The 20,579-nt window shown below is 44.5% G+C and overlaps 1 protein-coding gene across 1 annotated transcript; it reads right to left on the bottom strand.

Moving 5' to 3' along the window:
* Positions 1-546: 546 nt before the first annotated feature.
* On the bottom strand, positions 547-19,809 carry DDX25 (DEAD-box helicase 25). Its single transcript, XM_032868866.1, has 12 exons — positions 19,665-19,809; positions 18,971-19,037; positions 18,667-18,708; positions 18,052-18,187; positions 16,416-16,508; positions 16,228-16,330; positions 14,661-14,775; positions 13,239-13,416; positions 5,548-5,785; positions 4,301-4,463; positions 2,112-2,300; positions 547-828 (listed from the first exon to the last, which is right to left on the bottom strand). Exons 1-12 carry the CDS (start codon positions 19,794-19,796, stop codon positions 767-769), a joined length of 1,518 nt encoding a protein of 505 aa, XP_032724757.1. The 5' UTR covers positions 19,797-19,809; the 3' UTR covers positions 547-766.
* Positions 19,810-20,579: the final 770 nt, after the last annotated feature.

Here is a 20,579-nt window from a genome sequence, read left to right as displayed (position 1 = left end):
GGAAAACGTCTGGGATTCTCAGATATACCCTGAATGAAATGTTACTTTTTTAATAAGGCAAATGGGTTCCCCCCACTCCCACTGCCTGTTTTGAAAAAATGCCTATAACAAAGCCACATTTTCAGAGACTATTACATGGCTGGTGATGGATTAAATCTGCTCTGTTTTGAAGACATTAAGAAGCCAAGCAGAAGAAATATTTCCACATTCTGTAGGTCAGCTGAAACATTAAAAAAGCAAAATGTTTTCTTTTAAATTGACTTTTTGAAGCTTTCACCCTGCACTCCCACCTAAGAGGTGTGCGTGTGCACGCGTGTGTGCGGTGCGCCCGCATTCCTGAGCACGCCTGCCTGGGGGAAGTGAGTGACGGCTGGGGCCAGTGGCTTCTCCGCCCGCTAGCTCACACTCCCAAACCAGTAAGACTCTACTGCCATCTCGTGGCACCCCAACGTGTTCCCAGCAGGCAGTGTGCTCAGGTCTAGAAATGAGGTCCCGTGACATCCCAGGAGCCCACACAAAGATGTTTACCTGTAAATGAGATTAGAATAAGAAATAATCTCGCTTTTTTATTCAAAAAGATCATGTGCTTCACACCAATCTGGTTCCTGAAAGACCTCAGGTCTTAAGACTAAGATACCATGACATTTATTTTGCCGTATTTAACAGTTTCACTTTGAAAAAGCCCCAACAGAAAAAATTACCTTCAAAACCCACTGGGACATTCTCACATAAACTAGGATATTTCACAAGCAACAAAGTTCTGTCTTCAATATTCAATCTTTTCAATTTCATCCATGTCTTCAGGGTCGAGTTGCTTAATGCTGCTGTCTAGAAGGAGAGAGAATGGAATCAGTCTGAGCCCAGGGCCTGAATGAAGGTTCAGTGAAATCTCACTCGACTCTGAATTTCTTAAGACAGTGACACTTTTGCAGATATGTGTTCCTGTGACCCCTTGCACGGAAAGCCTTGAGAGAAGAACGTTCTCAAGATCAGTTAAGGAAGAGATAGTATCAAAATAACCAATCAATACTGACTAAAATAGCATCAGATGCACCAAACAATAGAACATGCGTGTCTAGACAGGTGGGTAGGAGAAAGGCCAGAGCACAAGTGAGGGGAGCCTGGGAAGGGGCCTGCTCGTGCTAGAAGGGATGAAGAGAACTTGTGCGGGGGTGGGGGGGGCAGTGAGTGTGAGGGGGCGTGGGGTGCACGGTCGCAACAGGGAGAGGGGCTGAGGCTCCTCCACTGAGGTCGCCTCCCAAGACTAGGTCATATGGCGCTTACCACAGCAAGAGCAGAAGGGCTGTAAGTTTCTTTCTTCACCTTCCCTGCTTCTCCTACCATAGGGTGCTTTATCAGCTTCCCTGAGGGGCCCTGGACATGCTGCAGTCTGATTGTAGACGGCATACACGTGCCTCTGTGCATTCCCCCAGGACAGTGTCCACTGCTTCCCACCAAAGTTAAGTATGATTTTTCCCAAAAGGTGAAGATATATTTGGGGTCATTTGGGTACTCCTCTTCCCCTGCTCCCCAGCCATATCCACGGGCTTTGGGGCGTCATTTGAGAGGTGGACACCTCAGTTTAGGTCACCCTTCTAGTTTCCATCAGTTTCCGTCAGAGGGCAAGCCACCAGTCCAGGAGCCCCAGCAGGTTATCGGAGAGATAACCGATGGATGGGGGGCTGGAGGAAGGACAGCAGATCTCAGAATTCAGGACCATCTTAGTTGTTAGGGAGAGGCCAGAGGAAGGGAAAAATGTAAGTAAGAGAGGAAGCTGGGGACAGAATATAATCCTAAAGGACTTTATTACTTTGTTTCGGATGGTGCTTTATGGGCCGTGAAAAACTGCCCCAGGTCCTACAATGGGCAGTAACATAAACCTGAACTCACACTCATTCCACTGGACTTTTGGATTGTTCTTCAGCTACTATATATGGATGATTTCACCAACTGTCTCACTGTGGAGACTCTGGCACTATGAGTTACAAGTCTCCCACTCCTTGGCTCCTGACCGAGCTACCCTAAGCCTCTGGGCATAAGGTGTGTGACACACGTCATCACCGTCAACATCAGCAGGATCCATGGGTCCCACGGCAACAGGTGCTACTTACTGAAGTGATCCTGGATTTTCATGAGCAATGGCAGCTTATCCACTTCAATCATGTTGAAGGCGAGGCCCTTTTTCCCAAAGCGTCCTGTCCGCCCTATGCGGTGAAGGTAAGTCTCATAATCTGGCTCCTCAGCTTGGTTTATAGGGAGATCAAAGTTCACGACAATTGTGACCTGCTTCACATCGATCCCTAGAAGAGAAGAGACACTGTAAGGTCCTGCAACTGTTTCCTTAGGAGAAAGCTATTCACAAACCACATCTGCTATGGGAATGAATTCTCATGTAACAGTCACAATTTACAAATAAAATCTGGTCTTCCATCATGGAAGTGGATACTGGTCAGGCAGTGTGCTTGCACAGTAGGTCTAGGATGCTCAATTTAAGAGTGTCAGTAGAAGCTAGTTCCACAGAAGGTTGTGTGTGTGTTGTGGACAGGGGCTCTCACCACCCACAGAGCCACAGCCTCCTCTCCGTTCCTGCTGTGTAAGTCCCCAGCAGCCCCCCATCTAGTGTCCCCTACCCTTCCTGGAACCCCACTCTGCACCACGTCCTGGCCATCCTCCCATCCAGGTCTTTTTTTATCCCTTGTCTCACCGTTACAACAACTTCCAGCTGGGTTCCCCCTTTACTCTCCCCTAATCTCTCTGACCACAGTCACCATGACAACGTCCAGAATACCTGTGTTCAGGACCCAACTGCCCCAACTGCACAGGACGAAGTACAAACGATTCCAGATTCCCAGCACCGGAAGTCTCACCTCTTCCTCTCCTGACTCAGATCCAATGCCACAGCCACACGGTCTTGCCATTTTCCAAGCAAACTGTCAATTCTTACCCAACAGGATTCTCTACCCTTCCTTCAAAACCTTTCACATCTAATGTTCCCTAGGAAGACTTCTGTGATCCCCCAGTGCCTCTGTCCTCTGGCACAGTAAGCTGTCTGGGTCACCATCCTTGTCCTCTTTGGAGCTCCTGGTACCCTCTTTCCTCCTAGGTCTAGAGTCGTGCCATCCAGTATGGCTATCCAACTTTAAATTAATTTAAACGAATTCATTTCCTTGGTCACACTAGCCATATATGGCCAGTGGCTACCAAATGAACAGCACAGAACAGATTATTTCCAACAATGTGTAAAGTTCTATTGAGCCGCACTGGTCTAGACGTCAAGCATCTAAACACTGAGCTCCCAAGGGGCTGGGACCTCATCCTTTTTTCAGGCTACTCTTCCACAGTTCTGAGCTCCATAGCTTGGCAGTTCCCCATTTCTATCTGGTGAACTAAGAATGAATTAGGAAACACCGTCTGAGTACGGGGTCTAGGCAAGAGTACGGGAAGGATGAAGTCTGTAGGAAGGACTGTCTCTTGAAAAAAAGAACTTTTTTCCCTCAGTAGTCAATAGTTTTGAAGTTAAAAACACCTCCGAGATGATCAACATCATTAGGCAACGTGAGTTAAACACACAATGAGATGCCACGTACATCTACTAGAATGATTAAAAAGAGTGACGACACCAACTGCTGGCAGGGAAGCGGAGGAACTGGAACTCTCCAACACAGCTAGTGGGGATAAAGAGGTAGTCGCTCTGGAAGACAGTTTCTGAGGAAGCTAAATATGCATTTACCGTATGACCCAGACATCCTACTCCTAGATACTTATCCAAGAGAAATGAAAACAGGTCTTTGAAAAACCTATACATGCATACTTATAGCTGTATTCAAAATAGCCCCAAACTGTTAATAATCTTAATGTCCCTCAACTGGTGAATGGATGAACTGTGATACACCCGTTCAATGTCTACTTCTCGGCATCAAAAGGGACTGGACTACTGATGTAAGTCACAACACGGATGAATTCAAAAGCATCATGTTGAGTGGAATAAGTCAGACACGAGGGCTGACTACTATGTGATTTAATTTATACAGCATTCTGAAAGAGACAAAAATAAAGAGACAGAAACCTGATCAGTAGTTGCCAGGGGTCAGATGATAAAAGGAAGAGGCTGGCTACAAAGGAGCACAAGCAAGTTCTGGAGGGAGAGGGGAGTGTTCTGTACTTTGATTATGGTGATGGTCACATGACTCTATATGTTTGTCAAAACACTGTAAAATTAAAATCAGTGAGATTTATCATATGTAAATCACATTTCGATAAACCTGATGTTGAACATGAACACACACACACACGCACACACCTCGAGCACAGACATTGGTTGTTATAAGAACTTTCTCTTTCCCATCCCGAAACCTCTGAATGATGGAGGCTCGCTGATCCACGGTCAGCTCTCCGCTTAACAGAGACACTTGGTGGCCGTCCTGCATCATCTCCACAGTCAACCACTTGGCATTTCGACGAGTCTATGTGAAAACACAAAACACAGCATAGCACCCCACGTCCAAGCAGACTGGCTGTGTCTGCCATGCTCACATAGGCACGGCGGGGAAGCCAGAAAGGGCTGCTTGGGAGCTGTGCTTTACCTCTCCCCTAAGCCCTAAGAGGAACCTTCGAATGGGGCACCTCCCGTGCTGCTCAGGGTCATATCCTCTCAACCTGCGGGAGCTTTGGCTTCTCAGCCATGAAGCAGAGATAAAATGCTCACTTACTTCATGTGGTAGGATGATGACAAAATGGAATAACAGTAGAGACAACCTCAGGCACTGTAAGAGTGCTTCCTATCTCCTGGTGTCTCGCTCAGATCGTTACATGTGTTACGGTCACTGTTTTCACCACAATATGATAGAAACGCATTCCTTATTTCATTTAAAAAATTTAAAAAAAAAACCAAGAGCTTAAAAACATGAAGTCACTTGCCCAAGGTTTTCATGGCTAGTCCATTGGCTGAAGCAAGCTTGCTTTTATTCTACAAGCATGTTCTCAGTGCTGTCCCTGTGCCAGGCGGGTGCCAATTCTAGTGGGACTAGGAAAGTAAGACAAAGGAGGTCCTGCGCTCATGGAGCTTACAGAGTTCATGGGGTAGAGAGAAAATAAAACCAAGATGTGAATGTGAAACATGTCGGAGAGCAAAAAATAAATACGAAAATAAAAATAGGAAAATATTAATAGTGAGTGACTGAGCGGCTATTTTACTCATAGTAAGTCAGGAACTAGAAAAGAATATTCTTAATCTGATGGAGGGGACCTGTAAAAACCCCACAATGAACATCAACCTACACGGGGAAGTGTCAGAAGCAATCCTTCTAAAATAGGGAGGCCTCTATTTAACGTCATCTTGAAGTCCCTATTCCGTTACTTAATCTTTCTAAGTTCCTCCCATAACATACGGATTCGTTTCTGTCCCAAGTGGTTCTGAAGATTAAATATGCTCCTGTACCCAAAGTGCTGATGGGGGTGCCTGGGTCTCTGGCCCCTATTAGCGTTACTGTTCCCTCCACTCCTGCGGGCGAGTCCAGGCACGGCAAGGACAGATCTCAGGACCGTTACCTGGCAGAAGATGATGGCCTGCCCGATGGTGATGCCACCGTAGATGTTGCACAGGGCTTGGTACTTGTCTTTCCTACTCTCGCACAACACGTAATACTGTCGGATATTGTTCAGGGTCAGCTCCTCTTTTCGTAACTTGATAACATTAGGGTCTGGAATGATTCGCTCTGCAAACTGCCACACAGAGTCCTCAAAGGTCGCTGAAAAGAGGAGCATCTGGCACTCAGAAGGTAAAGCTCTGTAAGAGAAGGGAAGACATCTTCAGCCGCGGCCATCCCTATCGCTCCCCTGGGGGGTGGGAGGGCTTCAAACATGTCCTGCCTACTGCCACCAGGGGTCAGCGGAGTAGTGGCTGCCTGCCACAAGTTCCACCCCTGTGCAAAGGGCCACGTGTTCTGCCCCTCTATGCCACCAAGAATTTGGAAAGACACACACAAGCTGAATGTGGAGCTCAAGAGCAAAGTTTAGATATGTATTTTGGAGGGCCTGGGGTCTCTCATCCCCATTTTCTTCCTAAGCGAGACAGAGTCAGGAGCCCCGAGTGTCCGTCTAGGTATTCTTCATGGTGTTCATCTCACACAAAGTGAAATGGGAGCAAGGAAACAGGCCAGTCGTTCAATGGCAGGTGTTAGAGTTCTTGGGAGAAAAAGAACAGCCACACTCACTTTCTTTGGGATGGGAAGGACCTGGATAGAAACAAAAGGGGAACACAGAGGAAACGCTACTGCGCACAAACCGTGAGCTGAACCTGCAGCAAACACAGGGCTGATTCACACCGAGTTTAAAAATGGGCAAAATGAATCTATGAAGCCAGCAGTCAGAACAGAGGTTAACCCTGGGGAGGAGCGGCAGGAACGGGGGCAGGCGGAGGCTGGGGATATAGGAAAGGAGCCGTAGGGGACCTCTGGAGTGCTGGTAAACTTTTAGTTCTTGGTCTGGGCTATTATCTCATGAACCCAACCTCTGAATTTTCACTCAGCTATATACTTGTGATTCATGTATTTCTCTGATCATATTGTATATATCAGTAAATTTTAACTTAATCTGATTTCACCAGAGAGAAATCACCACTTCTGAGAAGACAGAGCATCTAGAAGATAGGGTGTTAGTGTTAAAGGAGAGTGGGGAGATCATGAAGTCCAGTGACTCCCAGGCACTACATCAAGCCTGGGCGTGGGTTGTCTGGGAGGCTTTTCCAAGTAACGATTTTACAGACTTCTGGGCAACTACGGTAGACTGTCTACAGCCGTACCTTCCCAGCTTCCCACGTACCATAAGTATGATTATAAGGAGACAGAAAGACATGAACCCACAACATGAACAGAAGAAGAGAAATTGGTGGATGTGATAACTCAATGTATTTCTGGAAGACGGGAAAGCGTGGTAAACAAGAAAGCAGATGACGCCGTCACGTGAGCGGTACAGATGGAAACGGTGATGCAGACGGTGGCTGAGATGCAAAGGTAGTGGCTCCCTCAGAACCTCTGAAGAGTTCTTGGAGCTACAAGCACCAGGTGCCAGAGAAAGCTGGTGTGCTAGAAGATATGAGGAAAATTCTGCATTAGCTTGCTGTGTTTGGGGGGTGCGAAGAGGGTGGGGGAGGGAAGGGGGGACCTCTTGGCCATCTACTGTATCACGGTTCTCCATCTGGAAAAAGCTGGCACCACAACTGGCATCCCAAGGCTTGAGACATTTCATGCCAAAAAGACAATGTACACAGATTACACCAGGAAAGGAAACATGGGCTATTCTACAGAACACTCTGGATTTCAAAGACTTAGGATGAGACAAATCATGTAAACTATTTCATTAATGATTTTTATATTGATTAAATTAATAACTTATTAAATGCTATTTTTTGATATATTTAAATAAAATATAACATGAATTTCACCTTTTAAAAATGTGGCTATTAGAAAATTTAAAATTACCCAAGTAGCTTGCATTATATTTCTATGGGACAATACTATGATTTAATCTTGTTTAAGCAAAAGAAAAAAATCAACAATGGAGGAATGAACAAGCAACATAAATCCCTAATTTATTTTTAAAGATTTTTTTTTATTTATTTGACAGACAGAGATCACAAGTAGGCAGAGAGGCAGGCAGAGAGAGAGAGGAAGGGAAGCAGACTCCCTGCTGAGCAGAGAACCTGATGCGGGGCTCGATTCCAGGACCCTGGGATCATGACCTGAGCATGACCTAAAGCAGAGGCTTTAACCCACTGAGCCACCCAGGCGCCCCCATAAATCCCTAATTATTACTTAATATTCTCTTGAAGTGAAAGCAATTTTTGACTATTGGGTCTTTCCTGGAATTCAGAATCTTTGATTCTCAGTTATACATAAATATACCAACTTACTGGTAAGGGATGGCAAGAAGGGAGTCTCACTCGATCTTTGGCCAAAATTAACATTTTTTAAAGATTTTATTTGACAGAGAAAGAAAGAGTAAACACAGCAGAAGGAGTGACAGGCAGAGGGAGAGGGAGAAGCAGGATTCCACTGAGCAAGAAGCCTGATGGCGGGCTCGATCCCAGGACCCTGGGATCATGACCTGAGCCGAAGGCAGATGCTTAACTGACTGAGCCACCAGGGCGCCCCTGGCCAAAACTATATTAAATAAGAAGTCTGGCTGAAAACGTGTATAAGGAGTAGCTGGATCCCACTTTATCTCAGGCAGTTGGGCATGTACAAGTAGGAGACGAGAGGTTTATTCTGTGCAAAAATCCCAGACTTGGGGATGCCAGCCTCAGCAGAAGGTGAGAGTAAAGCAGAGAGCTGAAAACAGGGAGTGAAAATATGCATATGAATATGTAGCCCATTCCCTGGCCCTGCTCCCAGGAAGCCAGCAACCAAGTGTATGTCTCCTAGGGAGGAGATGAGAGACATTCCATAGTTCTAATAACCTGCAAGTAACGAGCATCCTAGGGGGAGCTGCCCAAGTTACAAGCCCCAACCATGCACCCAGAGCTGCCAGTAAGCTTCTTGGTTCTCAACCATAAGTTATGGTATCACCAGATACGAAGGGGGAAGGTCCACCACGAGAGAGACAGAGCAAAGAGACAAAAAGGAGAAACTTAAGATAATTCAGAGCCAATGTTGAGAACAGGAAAAAAATTATAAATACTCGATTAATATCCTCAGAGAGACAACAGCAGCATATCGCACCTTGAACAAGAAAAGGAAGTTACAGGAGAGGAACAGAGAAAGCCAGGGCAATCCAGACAAGACAGGATAAGAAGGTCACGTTCAACTGGGTGAAATAGGTAAATACCAGAAACAGAGCCACTGCCCCACATGAAGGAAGAACAGAGGGCAAGGCTTGGTGGGAAGGAGACATGAAAAGTATATATGGACACTGAACCTCCCAAGTTCATGAGGAGACAGGCAACACTTCGAAATTCAAAGTTGTTTTGTCTTTGGAAAGCACATAGTGCTCAGCTGGAAGCAGGGGATGCTTGAACCCGTCTGGCCATCCTGCACAGAGGGACATGCATTAGTGCATTCCTCCCTTGGTATCTCTAGGAAACAGTGAAGTTACATCGCGTGTTTCCGTGCTTGCAAGTGAAATGTCCTGCAGGTGAACAAATGGAGACATTCTGACCACGGATGCCTTACCACGTTCAGTGGAGAGCTAATTCTGGAAGATCTTACCAGTGGTCATACTATGCACACTATACCAGCTGCTATGTCAAATCACAGCAACAAAAAACATCTTCCCCCATTTCTTAGGATTTGAAAAGTGGGAGTTCGAAATATCTTCTTGACTTCTATGAAGTTTTAATGAGACACAGAAAATCTAAAACAGAAGATTGTGGATATCACATCCAAATACAAACTAGCTTCTGCTCGACTGTCTGCATGTGCGGCACACAGTGCAAATGGAAACTCTGGCAGCTTCCACTCAGTCTATAAACTTCTCAGAGAAAACGAAAAGATCTCGCCACCTAAATATCCCACATGCTTTGTGCACAGCACTTCTAAAAGGCAAATCATTTGCTTAATTGTGATACCGAGCTTTCGTTATCAACGTTTTGGCTTACTTTCGGCTTCCTCAGAACTTGCAGAGGTACTTAGTAAGATTTTTACCTGTATGGAAATGGAAGGAGAGAGTCACCTGGAGAGTCACCTGGACATCTGCCTGTACGATACCATCACTGTTGAGGCCATAGAAAGGAGTTAAAAAGTTGCCCAGTCATAAAGTCATATTTTCAAAGTGTGAGACAAAAAGAAAGCCCTTCTCTAATCTGAAAATACGCTGAAGGTGGGAATGGAGGAGATGATCATAGTAAATGATTGTAGTAAAATGCTGTTTCTCCAAAACTGTGTGATGACCTGTGAAGTTGCTTTCAGGAGACTGGTTGCCCCTGAGTTGTCTAGTGTTACCTACAAATACTCGTAGCGAAAAAATTACTCATTTTTTAGGAAATAAGGCTGCTGCAGGACCAAAAAATGTCACCAGAAAAGGGCAGCCCAGTTGAACAAGACTTTCTTGTTCCTTTGCTATAAACTGTAACTTACTTAGAATCCATCTTTGATTTCACAAGCCTTAATCACCTCCCTGCTTCAGCACCATTTTCCTTGAGAACCGCAGTGGTAGCTGATGTACTTCAGAGCGTTTGAAAACGATGGACATTTTAGATGTGGAGAACCTAAATGGTGGATTTACAGACGCAAGGGATCTGAATGACCAAACAGCTGATCTACCAAACAAGCCTGCAGACAGAGCGGATGTGGAAAGCTAGAAAGCTAGACACGAATGCTTGCATGTTTGAAAACCTGGTGTTGGTAATAAGTAAACTCTTAACTAGTCCACGCTTGAACACTTTTGTGAAGAGCACAGCACACTGGACGAACAGCAGGCGTCAGCAAAATGAATTTTATGGTCCAAGGTAAAATTTGCCACCATATTCAAAAAAGGCGGCTTCAGGTAGTTCAGAGAATTATTACTGGAAGAGGAAAGGGAAAGAGTAGAAACAGCTTACTGTGCTGGTTGGGTCTTTACACACAGGTAAGAGCTATTTAATTGGTTCTATTGTATTGACATTATCCTCATAAAAAGTCTTTTATTTGAGTATCTTAAAAATATAGAATGGCACACAGCACAAAATTTAAGCAGCCAATAACAAATTTAAGGAGATTAAAATAAACTGCTGTCAAAGATGACATTAAAAAATACTGTTATAGGTTTTTCATACATATTATTCATTTAACTAATTGTATTAATAATTATGACTAATTGCCACTGTTAACCAGTTCTGTTGTTTTGCTTAAATAGTAGCATTTATTTATTTTCTAAAGATTTTATTCGACAGAAAGAGACACAGCAAGAGAGGGGAACACAAGCAGGAGGAGTGGGAGAGGGAGAAGCAGGCTTCCCACCGGGCAGGGATTCCAATGTGGGGCTCAATCCCTGGACCCTGGGATATTGACCTGAGCCGAAGGCAGACACTTAACGACTGAGCCACCCAGGTGCCCCAAATAGTAGCATTTATGTAACAGAAAATACAGGGTGATATATAATTGAAAAGAAACATACTTCCCATATTTTTATATTAATAACACATGTGTATGACTATTTTTTCTATATTATTACATAGATATATTTTTTTGTTTGCAATGACTGTGTCCTGCTCTTTAAAAACTCTTCACTGTAGGGAAAGAAATAACCTAAGCAATTTTCCCAGATCTGGGAGGCACAAATTTTGCAAATGAAGAGGATGAGTGCACTATGTGTCTAGAACAATGGATGAGGAAAAAAGGACCCAAACCAATGCACATTACTGAGAAATATTAGAATACAGTGGAGAGAGAAGATTCTGAAAGCTTCTAGAGACAAAAAACAGATTACCTACAAAAGGTTGGGGATCAGGATGACATTAAACTTGTCAGCAACAACACGGGAACTGACAGTATTAATTATGGTATCTTAAAAAAATTTTGTTTTCAACACTGCCTCAGAATTTACTGGAAGAATTAACTTGGATTCCACATGCAAGTCCATCAAAAGATCAGATTTACAGCTACAATGAAGACACTTTCAGACATGTGGGAGATGGAAAATGAAATTCCTAACAGTCTTTTCAGGAAATGACTAGAGAATATACTCCCGAACACTGAGAAAACTGACAGTAACCAAGAAAAACACCCAGAAAATGGGAGATTCCAAGACCTATGGTGATAGCTGTACAACCAGTCCAGACTGAAACTGGACAGAGCTTGGGACAGTTTCATGAAAAAAGACATTGATGGAGTTGTTGTTTTTTTTTTTTAAGGTTTTTTTTTTTTTAATTTATTTGACACAGAGAGAGAGAGGTCACAAGCAGGCAGAGAAGCAGGCTGAGAGAGAGGAGGAAGCAGGCTCCCTGCAGGGAGCCAGATGTGGGGCTTGATCCCAGGACCCTGGGACCATGACCTGAGCCGAAGGCAGAGGCTTAACCCACTGAGCCACCCAGGTGCCCCATTGATGGAGTTTTTAAATGTATTTGCCTATTTGGGAATACCACTGAAATTAAAACACATATGATGAAATAGGCAGAGAAAAATTAAGTATCCCTAGCCAGTGATACTAACCAAACTAAGGAAAACAGGCAATTATTAATTCTAGGGGAAATAGCTGTATAAGGAAAAAACATAATTATAGTAATACACTGCATGACAGTGAACAATATTTATAATGCCCTAATGAGAACAACACTATTAAGGTAGCCAACTCTTACAACGTAAGCACAGAGAGGTGGCAGAGGGGACAGGAAGTGGGGGGAGGGTGGTGGCACCAAAGAGCTGGATTCCCACTTCCTATACTAGCAGGCAGAGGACACTGACACACTAAGAAACAGCCACTTAAGCATACTATTTAAACATATGAAGGTTAATACCAAAATAGAGATTCTCCAGAAGCAGCACTGTTTTTCATTACAGGTCTTTCAAAACTGCTTGTTTCTTGTTTTTTTCCTTGAAAGATTTACTTATTTATTTTGGGCAGGGCAGAAGTGGGCGGGGCAGAGAGAGAGACTCCCAAGCAGACTCTGCACTCAGTGTAGAACCCAACTCGAGGCTCCATCTCAAGACGCTGAGATCATGGTCTGAGCCAAGACCAAGAGCCGTATGCTTTATCCACTGTGCCACCCAGGTGCCCCTCGGTACTACTTGAATTTAATAAGTGACACAGATCCTTAGAGCCCCCTCCCAGAAATTCTGAACCAGTAAGGCTCAGGTTAGGCCCAGTAATGCGTAATTTTAAGGCCTTTGGGTGATCCTGAGAGAGAGGCCTAGGAAAACAACAGGATTTACTTGACAAATGAAAGGCAAAATCAGGACTAGACCATGCGGCTCCTGATTCGAAGTTACCGTGTTGTCTACTCTCCACAGCAGCCTGTGCAGGCTTTAATAAATTCTCTTTAGACTTTTGCTCTTAACAGCAAAATTAGTGGCACAATTTGGTGGGTTCCATGTGTAGGCCTGCAGTGAAAACAAAACCAATCAGGCAAGATGACAAACTAAAGAAGTGGGGAAATGATAGCAGTCTAAGAGCCCGCTGAGCTGGTGAAAATACTGAACTCCCAAGTTTGTTTTAAAAGCAAAGGAAGTAGGGAATCAAGCTGTGAAGACAACTGGGAGCAACAGATGAATCAAGCTCCCCCTCCAGACTGAAGATCCAGGAAGGAAAAAGGTGAATGTGAAACTTACCTCTGAATCCGAATGCTCTGATCTGAGAATCCTTGCGTGTCAATCATCACGTCTGCTTCATCCAGGACAAACACACGAATCTTAGTCAAGTCAATTAATTTTCGCTTGAAACACCAATCTAGAACAGTCCCAGGAGTGCCAATTATAATCTGTTTGGTGACGTCCGTGCCTCTGGGAACTGGGGAGAAAAGGGTTGAAAGACTCCTTCAGATGCAAAGGACCCTCACAGTCCACAACTCTGGACCACACAACAGGACTGTGAAGTGAAAGTATATTTCGTGATGATTTTCTAACTGCAAACCCTGAGGGTCATTGAGGATTTGTATTTGCAGAGCTTTAGGATAAGTCCCGTGTTTCTAGGTTTAGAGTAATAACAGTCCTGCCATTGGATTCTGCTCCACGGTCAGTCAAAAAGCCACCCTCCAGCGATCCCATCGCCTTACAGAAACAGCGGCACAGCTGTGAGAACCCTACCAACTGTTCCCAAATGGAAAATAAGCACAGTACTATCAATGGGTTACATTAAATAAATTATGGAATACTATGAAGCTAGTCAAAACAATGAGGTGGGATTATATTCATGAATGTAGAAAGATGTCCAAAACATGTACTTTTTTAGACACTATGAAAAAAAACGCTCCCATCTTCATAAACACTCTACAAAAACAAATACCTACATTACATCCTCATGTGTATGAACTGAAAAAAGAAAGCAAACCATGGGGGCGCCTGGGTGGCTCAGTGGGTTAAAGCCTCTGCCTTCGGCTCAGGTCACGATCCCAGGATCCTGGGAGCCTCTGCCTTCGGCTCAGGTCATGATCCCAGGATCCTGGGTTCGAGCCCCGCATCGGGCTTCTCTGCTCAGCAGGGAGCCTGCTTCATCCCTCTTTCTCTCTGCCTGCCTCTCTGCCTACTTGTGATCTCTGTCTGTCAAAAGAAAATAAAATAAAATCTTTAAAAAAAAAAAAAAAGAAAGCAAACCACCGAGGTCTTGTGAATAAAACTATTATCCTTGGAAACAGGTTTTTGAATGACAAGGAAGAACATCTTCCACCTTTATCTTCTGACCTTCTCTGTTTCAAAGGGTTTTTTTCCTGCTATGCACATGTAATACTTTAATGAAAATGTTTAACATACAAGCTGTTCTGCAAAAAAAACAACTGAGCCTCAAAAAAACAAAGTGATCATCTTGCAGGATGTGGAATGGCGCAGCTAACATGTTCGGGGTCCTTATTATGTGACAAGCGTGTACACAGCGCTGCCTCTACGTCGGTTCATTTAATTCCAGTCACAGCTCCTTGGGACAGGTGCTATGATGGTTCCCATTTTAGAGATGAGAAACCCGAGAAGGTACAGAATGTGGTTGCTGGTGGTGGAGTCCGGAATTACAAAATCCGCCAGGCCTGGCTTACTGGTACATACTGTGATTCCCTCGAATGGCGTACATCACTTGAACATCCACACAGAATTTTCCCATCCGTTCCACCACGCGACCAGTCTGCAAAGCCAGTTCATAAGTAGGAGCTAGGCAGAGGCACTGAGAGAGAAAGGAGGGGGAAATCGCAAGGCTCACACAAGCCATCACGCAAATCTGAGGTACAGTTAAAATTCATACAGGGAGACGCGAGTTTTGTGCGAAACTGGGAGATTTTGGATGAATAAAGTATTTTCAGTTGAACACAATTTAGCAATGATAGATCTGAGGTGAATGTTGAGTATGGAAGGAGAAAAGGGGCTGAAGGATAGAGAAACACCTTTATATATTCCTCTCTAAAGAGTTATGCAGAACCACAGATCCCGCTTTTTTGTGTGTGGGGGAGGTTTAGGGAGGCTGGGAATCAAGAAGAAAGGAAATGCAAGGCAAACCACTGCTTGAGTGTCACCCTGTCACTTCTTCCCTGCTATTAAAAGTCTGCCTGTTTCCAGAACACTCCCTGATTGATCCAATCCACTATACACACCTCTGGCAGAACATTCCCTAAAATTCTTCCCTTAGTTACCTCCAGCAACCTGGTGGTTGCTGAGGAATGAAGATGTTGACGGAAGAAACTGGTGATATTTAATGTATTTATGGGCTTCAATTAAGTATCTGTGATACAGAGGACAGGAAAACATAGCTAAAGTGCTAATAACTGTTTCCACACATTTCTCAACATGGGTTTAAGCACAGCTTTTCCTGAAAAATTTTTATTCATAATACCAAACCCTAAATATGTGTTTCAGTGAACCTGTCTAAAAAAGCCAGGCACCAGTCTTCCACATCCCCAGCTTATCTTGCTGACAAACTGTAAGCTTCCTGAAGGAATCCTTTGCGTGGGGTGCGATCGATACTCAGGTAGTCAGCTTGTCAAATGAGCTGATGAGAGCAGCTTGGAGATACATGGGAAAAGCACCAGACACTTGCCCAAAGTGGAAGTTAGGCTAAGAGAAGGGCAAGCACACTTCCAGTCCCTGCTCAGTCACTCTTGGCTACCTGTGACCTCATGCAAGACACTTCCCTGCCCAAGCCTCAGTCTCCCCTCTGCTACAGGAGGCGGCGGACCGGGTGCTGCTTTGGTCCTACAGCTCTAAGGCCACCACTCGTGAATTGCTCACTTCAGGCCAAGTGCAGTGTGAAAAGAGTACATTATTTCATCTACATGACAATTCTATGAGGCATTCATTCACTCAACAAGCCAGACACTGCGCTCAGAGTCAGGAAAGATCCACACCTTTAGAGATGTTATCCTTCCAGACAGGGAAACAGACGTGGGAAGATCTACTAACTCACCTAAGACATTCTAGTAGTAAGCAGAGAGACTGGGACTGGAATAGGTCAAACTATAAAGCCTGTGCTCCCACCACCATTCCATCCTGCTGCCCAATGCTCTGTGATTTTGACAAGGAATGCCTATTCTACATGCTATCATAGCATGGCAGTAGTACCTCCCACTACTAAAATATCACGAGCACTGCAAGCATTCCCCTCTCTCCATCAACCTTTCCTTACCTGTGGGAACAACTCCAAGGTATTGACTCTGCTTAGCATTGCCAAGACAAAAGCAGCTGTTTTTCCTGTTCCAGACTGGCTCTGGGCTATGAGGTTCTGGGGTCTGTAGAAAAGAAGAGACACCTGGGCATAAACTGCATACAGGAGACTAAAAACCAAGTTGGAACAGCACTGCCCTGGAAACTCACGGGTGGGCCAGCATCATAGGGAGAGCCATCTCTTGGATTTTGGATGGTCTGTTAAATCCCATTGCATAGATCCCTTTTAATAGCTCTTCCTTCCTGTAAGAAAAAAGAAAAAGCACACACTTAAAGCCTACAATTGGTCAGCAGCCTCAGAAATACAGACTCAAAAGGTGTATTTCTAAATTAAGCCACTCTACAATGGGGCTTCAGTATTTAGAAATATACAATTTACACCTTGACTCCCAAAAATACACAATTGTGCCTGTATAGTTGGACCACTCAAATAATAAGCTATGCTATAAGCTTAGGCTGAGGACAGTATTAATAGCCTAACATTGAACTTTCGGTTGAACCAAGCAAAAAAGGAAAAACTCATCTGATAGAAGTATATAAATTTGTCAGAAGAGTCTTATTTTCTACACAAGCAGAAAACAGATTTACTGTTTCTTTCTATTTTTTTTAAGATTTTATTTTTAAGTAATCTCTACACCCAAGATGGGCTTGAACTCATGACCCCCAGATCAAGAGTCCCATGCTCTTCTAACTGAACCAGCCAGAGCCCCATACTGTTTAATTCTTTTTAATGAATGACAATCTTTGATTCTTTAATAGCAATTTTCAGAGAAGACAAAGTTTTATTGAGGTAATTCTTAACATCAATTCTGTCTAGGAGCAGAGGACACAATACTACCTCATCCTTCTAAGCCAACATTTTTTTTTTTTTTTTTTTGAGAGAGCGAACGAGAAGACACACAAGTCGGGTGGGGTTAGGGGGCAGGGGCAAAGGCAGAGAGAGACTATCTTAAGCAGGCTCCAGGCCCAGCGGAGACCCCAATGGACGGCTCATTGATCTCATGATGCTGAGATCATGACCTGAGCTGAAATCAAGTGTTGGATGCTTAACTGACTAAGCAACTCACACACCCCTGAGCCAGCATTTTTAAATACATCTTTCCTGAGATCTCATGATAGTTGACAGAAAGAAGAGAAAATGACATAGGTTGGAAAACTTCCACTTTCAATGACATGTACGTTTTGCATTTGGTTACTTGGCAGATTACTGGCTGCCAACTGTTAATCACAGGTAGGCTGCTTCTTTCATTTAGAAATTGTTGGGGCATTGGGGTTTTGGATTTTTCCCCTCTACATAAGTCCCTATTAGTAACTCTTCCTGTTAAAATGCAGTTCCTTAATGCTAGTTGATAGATCCCTCGAAAATGCAAACCCATTTGGGAAAGTTATTCATTTTAATACCGTCTGAAACAAAATAATAATTAGGAAGGTAACAGCTTCTAACTCATCTAAAGGGGCTGAGGGAAGTTATTTGGGCCATCAGTGTCCCCGTATCTGTATTACGGTATGGAGAATAGCAATATGGTTATGTTGAGCTTAGCTATCCCCATTAGCATAAGGTTAGAATATTTTACCATCAAGATGTTCTCAATTTGCTGAACACTCAGGTATCCTACTGCTCCTTTCTGAATTGTATTTCAAATGCATGCAAAATGTACACATCTCATTTTAATATTAAATATTAGAACATTAAGAGGATTCTGAGAGTCTTTATTTTTAGCAGATTATTTTGTTTGGTACCATTCTTTCCGGCATTTTCCCACAATAAATGAGTAAAAGTACTCACAGCCGCAGCTCTTCAAACGTTTTCACTGAGTAGAGTGGAGAGCTGGGATCCTTTTGTAAGACTTCAACTCGGTGACTGGATTCTACTAAGGACTGTCGGATTAACTTGTTTAAGAGTGAATTAGCTGCCAAATCCACTAGAAAAGCAAAAATTAAAAAGGATGATATTGCAGGAGAAAATCCAGCCTCCCAAATGAATCTAATAAATTGGTCCTTCCCATTCAGAGATTGTATATCAAGCAACTGCTCCTACTCTCATCTTTCCTCTAAAAGGAGGTTCTAGAAAGAATGACATAACACTGCGAATTCTTTTTTACACGAGAATCCAGTTTCTTATGCTCTGCTGTTATACCAACCTCCGACCTTAAGCAAGCCTACTTCTATCATCACCAGAATTAATTTTTCCTTGCCAGCTGAAAACTCTTAGTCCATTCCTGCATATTCCATTTCAACTTCCCCTAAAGAAATATGGCTAATCCTAATTTAGTATTTCTCCTGATAGTCACTACTTATAAAGAAAACAAAAGACCGCTCTTTTCCAATTGAGATTATATTATTTGCTCACATTATGAAAATCATGAGTGCTAGTTTCCATGCGAATAAATTTATCTCCTACCTACATCTTCATCATCTTCTTCCGTGTTATTAATAGACCCATCTAAAAGAATGGAAGAGAAATAATAAATACCAACAGAAATGTAAAGTGTATGATCTCTCACCACCTCCACAGTATGCACTGACAGCAAGGGTCATCCAGTGAAGGAGTGGGTTAAAAGACTGGGAAGGTAGCGGAGCACCGTGACAGTTAATAGGAGCCAGAGGCATTTCAGTTGCCAGAGACCTGAGGAAAGCAATGTTTTGTTTTTTGTTTTTTATTTTAAATTAATTGAGGCCAGTCTGCTTTATCTAACAGCACTCACCTATGTTTGGGACTGTAGTACTCTTAATACCCCGAAGGTTCTTCCGGGGATGGATGAGGTTTGAAAACTATTGAAAGACACAAATTTCAACCAACATTAGGAAGCAAGTCACCAAGCAGCCCAGGGCTCCCCCTTAGCAGGGAGGGACCCACCCGAATACTGTTTCCTTTGCCGTGTCAGGTATTAATTCTGACACTGGATTCTTTTCAGGAAGAGGTCACCTCTATGAATTACGCTAAAAATCAAAGGAGACTTTTCTGCTGCCCCTGTACCTTAAGCTCCTCTTTATAGTCCTCTAACCTAAGTGTGGCAGTCCTTGGGGGTCACAGCACGAGGAAGGGATGGTGGATAGCAAAGCGCGGTGGTCGGTAAGATGGAAGCTAGCCGAGGCTCAATGGTCAAATTGGGAGAGCAGAAAACTCCAAGGTCTAGTTGGGACTGTCAGCTCCTTTCTATCTCGGGACTTCTAGGGGTCTTCATTTCGCCCTTTCAAACCAAAGGTCTTGCGTCCCTCTCGGGGTCTCCTGCCCCTGGCCCTCCCCCACATCCTTTCCACATCCCCCCCCAACACCATTTGACACCCCACTCCACACGCTAGCGGGGCTCTCTCCTCCCGCCCTTCCCGGCAGATTTCCCTCTCGGAGTGCGGTTCTGACCCCCGCCCACTTTCCCTCCCCGGTTCAGCGGCAGTTACATGACTATTCAGCCGCTCGCTCTCCGCCGCCCCGGCGTCGCCTCCCCAAAGTAACGACGCCATAGCAGCGATCGCAGCTCCCGCCCCCAGCACGTGCGCCCTCCCCCGGCACGAGGCAGTGCCGGGCTCCATCCAGCGGCCAATGGGCTTCCTCCGGGGGCGGGCTGACGCGCCCTCGACCACCCGCGACGCGGCGCGCAGGCGCGCGAGCTCCAGGGAGGTGGGCGGAGCCAGGAGAGGAGGTAGGGGCTGCGGGAGAAGAATTCAGAGGCAGGTCCGCCATCTGGCAGCGGCGCGTGGGCGCCGGGGGTCAGGAACCCGCCACGCAGCGCCAGTGTCGTGAACACACGCCTGCTCCTGGCCTTTGCTAAGCCAGCAACAGCTTGACACTGTAAGCCGCACTGATTCGGAAGTCCTACCTCCCTTACCCAACACTTACTACTCGATTCTCCGGGCGATGAGGCCGGACCCTCCCCTCTCCCGGCTCCCGCCCCGTGGCTTCCAGCACTCCTGCCCATGTTTCCCCGAAATATCCGCTTATACACTACATGATGTCAGAAAGACCAGAGAATTTCATAGGAAAGTAGAGGGTCAGAATTGGTGAGTTTCAGCTGACAAATTAATTCAAATGCGAAAGATGCTGAAAGGAAGTAAAGTCGTTCAGGTTCTAACTGTTGTCCCTGTTCTAATACCTGTGATGTTTCCACACACCGGCTTGCTTTAATTTTAATTCTGGTATGTGCCCTTTGCTAATGCAGTCCTGAGATAACTGTTTTCCTTGCGGTACAACCTCCACCTCCTACCCGTATCTGCATAATCCGACACAGATTCCTTGTACTACTGACTGCTAAATTTGGACAAAAGAACTAGATTTCTTCAGTTTTCTGCTTGGAATCCTGAGATTTGGATCAGCAT

Source organism: Lontra canadensis, unplaced genomic scaffold (genome assembly GCF_010015895.1).
Source record: "Lontra canadensis isolate GAN:19392208 unplaced genomic scaffold, GSC_riverotter_1.0 scaffold36, whole genome shotgun sequence".
NCBI lineage: Eukaryota > Metazoa > Chordata > Mammalia > Carnivora > Mustelidae > Lontra > Lontra canadensis.
Note: the sequence above shows the minus strand (reverse complement) of the source record. Positions and strands in the feature narration are given on the sequence as shown.

Excerpts from the sequence above, each read along its gene's own strand:
- DDX25 (XM_032868866.1), bottom strand. The coding sequence starts at position 19,796 with ATGGAGCCCGGCACTGCCTCGTGCCGGGGGAGGGCGCACGTGCTGGGG. Across the intron at positions 16,331-16,415 it reads CCTATGATGCTGGCCCACCC|ACCCCAGAACCTCATAGCCC; the intron begins GTGAGTTTCCAG and ends TCTTTTCTACAG. Across the intron at positions 5,786-13,238 it reads CAGAGCATTCGGATTCAGAG|AGCTTTACCTTCTGAGTGCC; the intron begins GTAAGTTTCACA and ends CTTCTCTTACAG.